General features: G+C 35.2%; 1 protein-coding gene across 7 annotated transcripts in view; it reads left to right on the top strand.

Moving 5' to 3' along the window:
- Positions 1-13158, top strand: part of LOC108968330 (protein furry) — a 121231-nt gene that overhangs the window by 24929 nt on the left and 83144 nt on the right. For all 7 annotated transcript variants that reach the window (XM_018932290.1, XM_018932289.1, XM_018932295.1 and 4 more), the window contains 5 exons: positions 65-234; positions 302-456; positions 885-995; positions 1118-1272; positions 6933-7093. In XM_018932290.1, the coding sequence (XP_018787835.1) occupies positions 65-234; positions 302-456; positions 885-995; positions 1118-1272; positions 6933-7093 (752 nt within the window). The remainder of the gene's footprint in view (positions 1-64; positions 235-301; positions 457-884; positions 996-1117; positions 1273-6932; positions 7094-13158) is intronic.

Genomic DNA, 13158 nt, shown 5'->3' with positions numbered 1-13158 from the left:
ATATTATAGTTTTTACATATAACATATTTTTTTTATAAAAAAAATTTTTTTTTGCTATTTGCAGTCCATGTGTACTAGAACGCGATACAATGTCTCTACACCCAACCTTCGTCGAATATATTGAGGGCGCTATTCAATATCTGCTAGCCGAAACGGATAAGGACAACACGAGCATTCGCGAAGTCAAAGCACACTTTTGCAATTTCATACGGAAAATGATTAAGAATTTCTCACGTAAGCTTTCCCTGATCCAAGCCATGCTAATACTTTGTTTATTTTATATATTAATTTACCTTTACAGTGGATTCATGCGGCACACTGCTGACCACCGGCTTAAAACGCAGTCTTTTCAATCTGTTTGCCATTTGGTGTGGTTCATTTGCCAAGCCCCTGGGTGTCACCTCGCAGATTGGACAAACGCCCGAGGAGGAGAAGCTACAGTTTAGTGCGCTCCAGGTAAGTTTCATTGGAGTTTTGAATATTAAACAGTTTGTTTATCCTTTGAAGAGGTGGTTTAGTCTAGAAAAATTGTTTTTTTTAACTTTTTCAAAGTTTAACTAATCAGGAATATATATACAAGAAGATTTTCAAAAATTCAAAATATTTTCGAAATTATAGGTATTTCGATCCCACACTTTATCAATGATTTTTTGAGAATTTCAACTTTTGTATAAATTTTTTGATTTTTTTCTGTATTCTTTTAATGTTAATAAATAACTAAAAATAATAACTAAATAATAAATAAAAATTCAGAAATGCATACCCTTTAGACTAGCATACCCCCTTAAGTCTTATGAGCGTAATATATTTTAAATTCCAGCACACATACATACAAACACTCGAATTTTGCTTCACAATTAATTCCTTTTCTATTTTTAAAACAGGCACTATCCGCTCTGATCTGCTGCGGCCACATATTCTATGCACCGTTTCTATCCGATTACGGTATTTTATATGTATGGCTGGACATGTTGCTGACATCCAAAGATGAGAAGGTGAGTAAATTCGCTTTGCATTTGCAAATATTTTGAAAAAGTGCACGAGTTTGCTTTATGCAATTGCGTTGAAGTGCAAACTTTTATATACAAAAATTAATTGTATTTAATTCACATTGCAGATCTATCTACTCGCTCGCGACACAGTCGTTTTGCTACTCGAATCGAATCCGGACAGCAGCGTTTTGCTCGAATGGGTTATCGATCGTTGCTATACTTCGACTGCGCGCGTCGCCGATGCCTGCTTCCTCGCTTTGGCTGCTATTTTTAGTGCAAGGTAAGGACTTTTGAAAATTATATAAGGCAATAAAAATATGTGACTAAAATTGTGAAGTCACAGGCTTCCAATAAAACTTAAAAAAAAAAAAAACAAAAAAAAAAAAGGAAAAAACGGTTTGAAAAGTAGTTTCAAAAATAAAAGTACTTTTATGTCTGTCATAAAAATTTGTTCATACAAAATTAAGCGATGTTCGAAAATATATATAATATCTCTCAAACTTTCGTACATATGTATGTATATTATATAAATTGCCCAAGGCCAAAATAAACAACTTTGTGATATAATTCTATAAAACTATAAATCAAAATTGATTGGAGCACACTTGCTGCACAGAACGGCGATAAAAATGAAATAAACGCCTTTATTATCGAAATTTTCTAGTTCGCATGTCTAGCGCTAACATCTCAAAGATTTAAAATTGCATGCAACATTATTATGAACGCGTATTTCTTTTATATTTTTAAGCTCTCTTTATTTATATTCCTTTTGTACAATATCTTGTAAAATTCGTTAGTCGTAAGGCTTCCGTCAACTGCAGTTATGACTGCCTTGCGTGCCTATTCGTACTAACGAAGTACTATCTCCTTATGCTCATACCATTGCAACATTTATTGCCACTACTTTCATTTTAATGGCGATGTGCTCGCTGATTTTTAGGATATTAATATAACGGGTGATCTAAGTAGAGCTACTTTCTGCTTTTAATAGCCTTTTTTGATAGATCATGCATCAATCGTGTCTAACTGTCATGTTATTTTTGTTCAGTATTGTTTGGCAGTTGATAATGGAATGATTTAAGAGCTGTCATTTTATCCAGAAAAAGCAACGGTTTGGTTTGATATGTGGGCCGATGGAATCTTCGTTCCATATGTCTTCAAAAATGATGTCGGTGAGAACGTATCGCTCAACGGCGACTGATATCGCGCCATTATAACCGACTATTTGATGCCTGAAATTGAAGCTCGTGATCTCGACGACACTTGGTTTCAACAAGACGGCCCACTTTCCACTTAACATCTAGCAATGAATTTATTGAGAGAATACTTTGGCGAGTAGCTAATTTTACGTTTTGGGCCAGTCGATTGGCCACAAACATCGTGTGATATCACACCATTAGACTTTTTCCTATGGAGATACTTAAAGACTAAAGACAATGCGGACAATCCCGCTTCGATTCAGGCCTTGGTCAGTTACTAGTCGAAATGCTCGCAAGAGCTATAGAAAATTGAACTGAACCGAAGAGCCATAGTCGCAGGACTAAAAATGAAATTCAATAATGTCTATACTCTACCGAGAAGAATTGAAAATTTTGAGACCGAAAGTTTGTTTTGGGTTAAAGACTTGATACCAATTTCATTGCCAGCTTATATTATTACGAACAACAAAAGCATATAAGCTGGTTTCTAAGAAATAGACCGAAATATACAATATATATATTATTGTTGTAAGAAGAAAAATAAATCTTTTTACATCCTCTGTAATGCTGTTTGATTTGACGCTAAGCGCTGTACTTCTTGGAATGCCATAAAAGTGTATTGGAATGCGATTGTGTTGCTCTCTTGCTGTTGTTGTGTCTGACTAGCGCTTGCCTACGCAGGGATATTACAATATGTTTTTTGTGTCTCGGGATTAGTTCGGGATTTAATATAAAAAATTATACTAATTAATATATTATAAAGTAATAACTTTAACTTCAGTATATATTTTTTATTTACCTTTTCGTCCGAAAAGCGAATAGTTATTTAAAGGGTGATCCATTTCGATCGAGGTTCGCTACATAAAAAAAAAAACAACACATCAACTTCAAATTTAATGTAAGATGTTTATTATCATTCGAAAGAGCATTCTTTGCGTTTATTTTCTGAAGATTATCTCTTTCAAATATTGGCTGCGGCTAAGTCTCATCGATCGAATGGATATCGCTTTGGAAGCTCGAGCAAGTTCAGTTCTTGCACAAGCTGTCAAGTTCTTGCCAAGTCGTTCCATACGTCAGTTCGAGTTGCTGCGAACGGCGCCGAATCGACTGTCCACGGTCCTCGCGTACACTCTCAGCTATGGCTGCTATATTTTCTTCACTGCGTAGTGGACGTCGTCTATTTGGTTCAATATTATCCAAAAATGAATGCTGGGTCTCAAAATGATTAATGATGTTGTAAATAGTACGCTCAGTAGGTCGATTATGTTGACCTTACAGAATGTGAATTTTCATAATAAAGTTGGACGATTTGTAAACGTAGTTCAGGCGTAAAGCTGTCCATGATGAAACGCCAAACAATACTGAACAAAAATCACATGACAGCTTGGCACGACTCAATTGTGATCTATCAAAAAAAAAAAGGTTATTGAAAGAAATACCTCTATTTGGACTATCCGTTATATGTAGATATTACTTTTATTTAACATACATTTTTGTACTGTTTAAAATTTAGATAGCTAAAATCCTTTCGGGATTTTCCACTTTAACGCGTGTATCTTTATTCCTATATAGTACCTATATATATTCCATGCAGCATATTTGAATATCAAAACGCACGTGATTCCCTAGGCACTGCAGTAAAATTAAATTGCCTTCTTCGAATTAAAATTCGCTTACATCTCAATGGTTTTGATATTTTACTGTCGCACACTCGCTTCACCCTTTACACCAGCCAGCGACATACAAATTTAGAAGTGCATGTGCGCATTAGAGCGGGTCGATTTTCAGGCATTCAAAAAATCGAAAAAATCGCGTATGCGGGAAATGTTCCAAGAATGATTTTGAATAAAACCTGTAAAACCGGTTTTGAGCCAGCGAATTGTGGGGCAAAGTTTTCTAGGGATTATAAAAATTTGTTTGTCAGTTTTTGAGATATCCAAATTTAATACTTGGACGTATTTTGATACTCTATTAATAATTGGCCAGAATCGACAGGATTAGATCTGACTCGAAATTGGTTTCGGATCCTTAAAATCTTAGTCAAAGTTGTTCAGAATGATCCGTCAAATATTTGCTAAACACCCGATTTTATAGAAAAAAATCGACCCGCTCTAATGTATACAATTTCCCTTTGTGTGCATGCCGCAGCTGTATTAGTCTGGCTGCTGTTACTATAAAGCCGATTTTTTGTCTATCCCTTGACATGCATTTGATTACCTTCTGTGCCGCATCTAGAACTGACCAACAAACAAAAAAAAAAAAAACAATATTTATGTATATGCGTCTGCTAAGCTACTTTAAATTTAGTTCGTTATTGTTTTTTATGGCAATAATTAAAAAAAAAAGCTTGTATTTTTGGTACAACGTATCTGTATTTATGAATACATCACATCACTTTAAAAAAATCCAGTTTTTTTGGCTCGAATGTAATATTCAACGACGTTTTCATTCCCTTTTTTGTAGTGTGGTTTGGTTTTTGCTTCAAAATAGAACCCGGTTTTGGCTATTATGACTTTATTGTCGCTAAATTTCCTTCCAGCGACCAATTTTCTGATGTTTCAGAATATGAAAATTCACTAGGAAGTATCCGAAAGCAAATCATACCATTTCCAACAAGCAAATAACTGCACCAATATTGCGACACTGTTGTTTTTCTGCAGATATTCAGCTGATACTATAATACTTTTGTGTCGAATATGATATATTGCTGTACTGCCGCAGTGATTGAGCCTCGAAAGGCCCCCTACTTTACGGTCGTCCAAAATCATTTTATTTATTTTTTTAATGAGTTCGTGCGAAATAATATTTTTTTGAACTCAACTGCGTCAATGCCTTCAGCGCTCATATGACCTGTACGAGCTTGAACACTTGGTACAAATGGGTTAATTCGCTTAACATAGAGCGTGAATAGCAGCAATTTTTTCATAAAAAAGTGTTTCTTTGGGACATAAAAATCATTCTAATCTGTTATATTATATTAAGTTTTCCACGAAGTCTGTAAGACCCAGAAGCAAGGAATACCCTATAAACTATACAGTACTGGGCATAAGAACCCGGTCAGGTAGTTGCTATCACTTTATGTTGGAGTGAGTTTGCTATTCCTAATTGGATTGACGTGCAATTTCTGGCTTTTATATATAGTGTTATAAAGTGTTGATTTGCATCATTCAAATATCAATTGTGGTCGTAAAAAGTTTGAAAAGTGTTTTATAAAAGAAAAACATTCCTAAACGACGACAAATAATTGATGTCACTAACGGACAAATAATAATAAAAATAACACCCTTATCACAGCATCTAACAAATATTTGGCATTATGTTATTCAGCCAGACTACTGTCTCAGATTTCATAAAAACAAAATTTCGGAGACTGGTATTTTTCTCGAAAAAATGGTTCTGAAAGGGTACGAAAGTCGAATATTGCCAAACACATGCTCAACCGACGGTCTTGTCTACTGGATCGCTTTAAATCCTCGTCAGATATTAAAAAAGACCTTACTAAAGCGACGGGAGTGATAGTGGATGTATCAATGATTCGATGGAGACTCAGCGAGGCTGGATTCAACGACCGACATCCTACAAATATGTCTGTCTGGTGCTACCGAAGTAGTTGCTCATTTGTAAAAATCGCCGATATCGGACCTCTGTTGGATAGAGCTGTCATACACATTGATCGATAAAAATCCCGTCAATTTTGTCAATTTTTTACCTGGTCAAGGATTGTCAACTCGGCAGAATTCTGTTACTACAAGAAACATAGCAACAACATCGATCAAAATCAAGTCCTTGTGTGGTAAAGTTTCCTGTTTGATAAGACAGCTCCACGAAATTTATCAAAGAAAGGCAACAAACTCCGAATATATTGTTCAATTCGAATCGCGATAAGATATAGCTGTCATACAAACTGATTGATCGAAATCAAGTCTATGTTATCGAAGTCAGATACCTTTATCTATAAAACAAAACGTTGCCTACATTTAAGCGCTCTCCTTTATACAGTTGTCCAAACACAACAAATTATATTTTCTGTGTTCAATTGTTCGTTTAGTATAGGTCCGTTTCAGTCTGTCTGATGGCTTTAAAAATCGAAAGATCCCTGAATCTCTATGACATGACCAAAAAGTCGCTTTTTCTAACCGCGTTTCCTTTAAAATTCACAGTGGGCGATATCATTATCAATCCACTGAAGAATAGTGATAAAGACAAACGTCTGTCAAAAAAGTCTTGCGGTATTTTCGCTAAGAATGCGTAGTTCTTAGTTTTATAGATTGATTGTCGTTTCTTTTTATTTTATTTTACAGTACTACTACGATAAAGGCAAAAATGCATCTCAAGCCGCCAATAAAATTTGTGCAGTTTGTGGACCCCATACAGTTTCCATTTCCACCGCACAACGATGGTTTCAACGTTTTCGTTCTGGTGTAGAGGTAGTCGAAGATGCGCCATGTTCCGGAAGGCCTGTTGTCGAAATTGCGATAAAATCGCTGAATTGGTCGAAAGAGACCGGCATAGTAGCAGCCGTAGCATCGGTCAAGAGTTGGGCATGAGTCATCAAAAAAAATTTTATGAACAATTGAATATTCAATAAAAATACCGCAAGATTTTTTTGACAACCAATATTAAAACAAAAAAAAAAAAAAATAATAAAAAAATAAAAATATCTGTCAATATATTTATAAGCAGCTACGCTTTCAAAGATAATTCATCATTTTGCTTTATTTTTTTATTTTTATTTTTGCAGAGAATATCCTTGCGATCACTACACCTCGGTTATAACGGTCACACTGCTAATGACCGGCTGTCCACGTGTTGAGGTGCACTCCACCGCTCTACAATTGCTACAAATACTGGATAAGCGTTTCTTCGGCAGCGTTGCCTCCCTACACAGCGACCATGAGAAAGGTATGTTTGAATCACACTAACAACTACAACTACGTATCCAATGTAAAAGCAACTAACAAATATATAAAATAATAATAAAATTATTGAACAAAAAATGTATGATAAGCATATGTTAAGCGTATGCGAAGTGAGACGCAATAAAGGCGTGTGGCATATCAAAGATTTTCGTTTCGTATTTCTCATTCATGAGCCGTGCGTGAGAATTCATGCATTATTTATGAGCGGAATGCAGTCGGCTGCTGGGGCTTGGCTGAATCAGTGTGTCTAGTAGACTAAATAGTTATGTGCGTATGTATGTGTCTGTGTGGGTGGTTGTCATCGCTTTCGTGTCCTTAACCTACCTTGCTCTATTCAACATTGAGTCCCATGATGAAACACTGTTTCGATTTCTTTACAGAGTTGTTACCAATTTTGTTTACTAAGTGCGTTTTTTTGTAAATCTACAATATATGTTTGTATGTATGTACTTATGTATATATGTATATATAGAAAGGGAAGGTAACAGAAGTAGTATTGTGATGTCCAAGCCGAACGCCTCGTAAAAAACTTTAACTATTGGTTCATCAGTGCCTTTGTGAATGCTGTCTCATTCTTGAGATAAAACTAAGTAATTTTTGTTGTTTTATAAAGCAAACGCCAGATTCACAAGTCTGAAGTAGTTTCCTGATGCAAAACTAACTGAAGTTTCATGCTGCGGTTTTCTTACTAAAGTATAGCTATTTTGAAGAAGTAATGCTTAGCAAAGACTCGAACCAAATTTTATCGCGTAAAGAGTAAAAATCAGTTACTAAGCCCACTAGGCTACTGAATTTGCTCCATTGAATGCGTGTCTTCTATTCAATCAATATGACATAGTTGATACCTTAATTGCTCAAAGCCATCACAATTTATATGCATAATCATTAAACGTTATCCATACTACTGTCTACAGTAAATCCTTCCAGACTCCATACATTATAAACACTTAAACCATATTTCCAAATATCCATAATCATAACGTAATCACCAGCAACTAAAGCAGTTCCAGCACTCGCATCACATCAGAACTGCATTTACCACTTGCCTGCCGGCAAGTAACATTATAATTTAGTACTACTTAGTGGATTAACAATTTAATAATGCTACTCGACGTATACACACCAACCGCAGGCGCAAAATGTACTAAGCCAAAAAGAGAAATCTATGAATACAACATTTACATGGTAAACCTGACCTGACTTTCTGTTGGCTACCATTTGCATGACTGTCATTTACTCTGGACGCTTGTAAAGTGAGCAAAGCGCTTCCTCGGTAATGGAAACAGGCGCTCGTATAACTGTCTGTTTAGCAGGGACGGCGGAGCGGCAACATGAAATCACCCAACATAATGGTCAGCTATCAGTCCGAACAGAAACTAATTACGTTAGTCACGAAAACGATAAATTAACTACAATTTACATGCTCACTACTACACATAAAAACTCTAACTAAATATGTATGTACTCCTACACACATCTAGATGTGTATAAGAGACAGATCATATATTAAATAAAAAAAAAAAAAAAAAAAAAAAAAAAAAAAAAAAAAAAACACTACAAAGAAGTTGAAATAAAAAATGTATGGCACAATTTCAATGTTTCGCATACTTTTCCTTCTATGTATAAATATATTTTCCAAAGAAATGTACAATATTGAGGTTGGAATGAGGTTAAAAGTAAAAGCATGGACCGTTATGCTTTGACTCTGCCGCCTAGATTTTATAGCATTCTGCTGATGTGTAGATTAAGGTTAACCCAGAATTTCAAGCAATTTCCAGTTGCTTTGCTATTAGATTAGTTCTCTCTGCGCGCTAATCATAACCTTAAATCCAAATTGTATGTTATGAGTTCAAATTGCACAAGTTCTGTGCTCAATTTGATAATCATAACCTAAAAACTTGTAAGCAACATATTAATACATTGTAACCAAAAAGTCCTCGAAAATTGTAAAATATTAAATTATTCATCAATTAGAACTATTCTCGTAGGATTTCATATTGTGCAACTAGAAGCAAAACCAAGAAAAAACGTAACCTTCGAGAGCACTGCAGCCATAATACCCTTCACAGCTGCATTTATTTTTGGATAAAAGGATATAAAAATATATTTATCTTGATCTTCATTGTTCACTTTGTATGGCAGGTCCGATCTGAACAAACAACTCCCACATTGTACCGCTGCCTTGGTCAATAAGCTATGCCAAAAAAAAAAAAAAAAAAAAACAATAAAAGAGTTTTCCATAAAATAACTTAATTTTGATTGATTAGTTTGTATGGCAGCTATGTGCTATAGGGGTCCGATAGCGACTATTTTGGCAAATGAGCAGCTTCTTGGGGGGGAAAGGACGTGTGCAAAATTTCAGATTGATATCTCCAAAAATGGAGTACAAGTTCGAGTATTTAGAAGGTCATATTAAGAATAAGGTATACTATCTGATCAAATTGTATAAGAGAAATCCTACATCATCACCCATTTTAATACATATCTTCATTATCAACGCCTTCTAAATGCACTCCTTTTGAGTCAATACAGGCTTATTTATATTTTCAGTGGATTTGTTCCAAGCCAAGCCTGGGATGACCGAATACTCAGCGAATTTTGGTATTTTCGATTTCAAATCATGTTTAGAGCGTCATTCGCTACATTGTTGGCATAAACAATTCTTCTTCTTTACTGTAGTAGTACAGCGCGCCAGTCGTTTCTTCTTTTCGCTACGTGCCGCCAATTGGATATTCCAAGCGAAGCCAGGTCCTGCCCAGCCGCACGTTCGTTAGCTAGGAATGCCCTCTACCGAATTCAGTACAATCGCGGCGGAAGAAAATCAGTACCGTTACTTTCCGGACAAACCCTGTAATTGCTGAACTATTTTCAAATAAGAAACGAATGCGAATTTAAGTGAGCTCTTTAAATGAAATATTTCAGGTTGAATTCGATCCAACGGTAATACCATATCGCATAGAAAATTCTTATAGCAAGCTCTTAATTACTTAAAATATATTATTAGCCAAATATCAACAAATTTCCAATATGTTATTGATTTACCTTACACATACATAATTGTTCGAGCAGAAGACTCAGCTCAACGCATATACCATACTTACAAGTGGTGACAAATTTTGTACTTTTTTTTTTTGCGAAAAAGTTGCGACAGGTTTTTTCAATTACCGAATAAAGTTTTGTCAATCACCAAGATACGCTTATCCAATTAACAGTACATGAGAAGAATGCGCTAATCTTCAGCCATTCAACAAGACCATTATTCTTGTTGCTGACCCAGCATACACATACAAACATACTACTTACAAGAATTACGGTTCCACGAATCCCTTTGAGTGGTTTTCGCCGAAAATTGCTCACTTAAAAAGGATAAAAAATACTCGACGCCCATCAGCTGTGAAGGCCTGCAACCATCACAGTCTTGTGTAGATATGTATGCAAGTTTCTTAGTACTATACTTTAAAGGTGTCTTCCGGTCGCCAATAGCCAACTAATAGAAATTAGAGAAAAGCAAACGCTTTTGAACAAAATCAATGCCTGCTGTGTGATAGGATTTCTTTCTTATGCTGCGTGTTCGTGTTTTCCGCCGTTTAGAGTTTCACTTTTGCTGTTTTTTTTTTGTTTAGTGTTTGTCTGGCAAATATTGAACGAACTTAAGCACTTTCTAATCATAATCTTTTTATTTGCGTACTGCCATGTTCAGCGAAAATGTGTGTACATTGTCGGTGGCATTATCAAATTTCAGCACTTTATAAAATTAACATCTAATAACTTGTTTGCACATGACGGGTGATACTACGCACCGTTACCCCCATACATACATACATACCTACATGTATTGGCACACCCTTGTATGCACATTCAGACTGTTATATGTATGTATGGGATAGTATTGCGGAAATTATACTGTCACATGCCTGTCCACTTTTTAAAAATATTGCTTTGCTTTGATTTAAAGTTTTTTTTTTAGATTCAGATTCATTCAGATTAGTTTTATATTGTAGCTGTTAGTACTTTTCTACATATTAAGTAGCTCAAAACATCAAAGCAAACTGGAGAAAACACTGTCAGGCTGCATGTATAATTTTATTTCATAACTTCCTGTAATTTTTTCTTTAATATGAAAGCAAAATCAATATTTTGTCTCTTTATGCCCATGATCCATCAATTCGATTTATTAGATGTTAAAAAAGGATATCTATATCATCGGTTTTCAACTGGAAAATATTACTGCCATTGATGACCATCGCCGTCTCTTAAGGGGTTACATGGGTTTCCTCGGTTAAAAAACAGCATTTTTTCAACAATTAACAAAAAAAAAAAGAAAATTAGATATTTTATTATAATTTTCTATAGTTACAAACATACATTATTAAGAAAGAAATTCTGAAATTTTTGGGAAAAAATATTTTAAATTTGGCCATTGCGACGCCATTTTCGCTGACTCCTCGAAAAAAAGATGCGAACGTCTTGGCAGGATAACTCATTACAGGACCATCTAAAGTGAAAAAAGTACGTGTTTTTGTTAAAACCTTAACTTAGAACTTGGACAAAGGAAAAAAACTGCAATTTTTTTCAAAAAAAAAAAAAGAAAAGAAAAAAATCTGAAAATTTCGCGAATTTTGTTTTTAAATAGTTATAATTGGAAAAAAAATGCTTCTTCCAAATCTTTAAACATTGTATCTAAAAGGGCCGTGTAAAATTTCAGGAAGATCGGTTGAGTAGTTCTCGAGAAATCTTGCCAACCGATTTCAAAAACACAGTTTGGAGAAATATTCGTTTAAAGACGACGCACTTAGCCTGGCTAGCCTCGAGCGCACAAGTTCTCAAGGCTGAACTTCCGATACTATTACTCGGATCAAATTGGAAATTTAACATGCATTTCTTCTTCAAATTAGGAGCACTAACTTGGGTCAAAAGTACTCGGTTTGGTCGTTGATGTTGCTCATTGGTCTGGTTTTACATATGATTTGTTGCGTTAAGGATTGTCTTAATGGTACTATTTTTAATTATCTGTTAAAATCTAAAGTTGAAACGACTTCTTTTTCACTACTTCACTTACTTCGTCTTTCAATGTCCATTAGTTGCAGTTCATATTTCATTCCTTTTAAATTAAGCGCTTTGAAATGGTGGCGAAAATCTTCAACGAGTAATATTTAATGTTCCCCATTTCAATTTTTTTTGGTTTTTGGATCTCTAGAGTGTTCTTTGTCTTCCACTTTTGCAGTAATTAAATACATAATCACCTAGATAACCTTATGCTCTAGAAGGACCTCTCCGAGCCGTTTGATACCAGACGAAGTTCAGAAAAGTAGACTCTCTATCGTAGTCCCGTCTTGTTGGAACCAGATATTATCAACTTCCTCCAATTGCGGTCATACAAAGTTGGTTATTATGGATCTATAGCGCTCTCCATTGACAGTATTAATGTCACCACTCTCATTTCATTACAAAAGAAGTTCGAACCGAAGACTTCACCAGACAAAAACCACACCTAACTGTCAATTTAAGTGAATATAATGGTTGTTCCATGAATTTCATTCGATTCAAATGCTGTTGCCACAGTTCTGAGTCCGGCTCTTGAAGCGTAATCGATGAACAAGGCATTACATTTGGTTTGGATAGTTACTTTTATTTACTTCAAAGTACGGAATATGTGGAAATAAGCAAAAGGCCAGAATCAATTCATTTCAAAACGATTGCAGAGCAATGTACCCGTTACTTGTGGCGAGTGGTGCCTCTTGGTGGCCAACCGATAACTCAAATTTTCATATAAACAGTGGGTCATGTAAACCCTATCGTTTTGAGAGTTTATAAATTGTTCAAATTGTTACAATTTTTTCGTCAGAAAAGACTGTGTTTGGAATTTGATTGCTTCCGGCCAAATGTAGCAACTTCTGCTCTCTCTCCAATCTAAGTTCTTGCTGCTTCGGTAGAAGATTATGGTGCGCACGTGGCGTTACAGTCTTTTGATGATCATCTCCATGGCATTTTGCAATGCTGTCTGCATTATATTATTCGCATTAAATTGTTTGAGCTTATAAACAATCG

Source organism: Bactrocera latifrons, unplaced genomic scaffold, assembly GCF_001853355.1.
Source record: "Bactrocera latifrons isolate USDA-ARS-PBARC rearing strain unplaced genomic scaffold, ASM185335v1 scaffold_21, whole genome shotgun sequence".
In the NCBI taxonomy this organism is placed as follows: domain Eukaryota; kingdom Metazoa; phylum Arthropoda; class Insecta; order Diptera; family Tephritidae; genus Bactrocera; species Bactrocera latifrons.
Note: the sequence above shows the minus strand (reverse complement) of the source record. Positions and strands in the feature narration are given on the sequence as shown.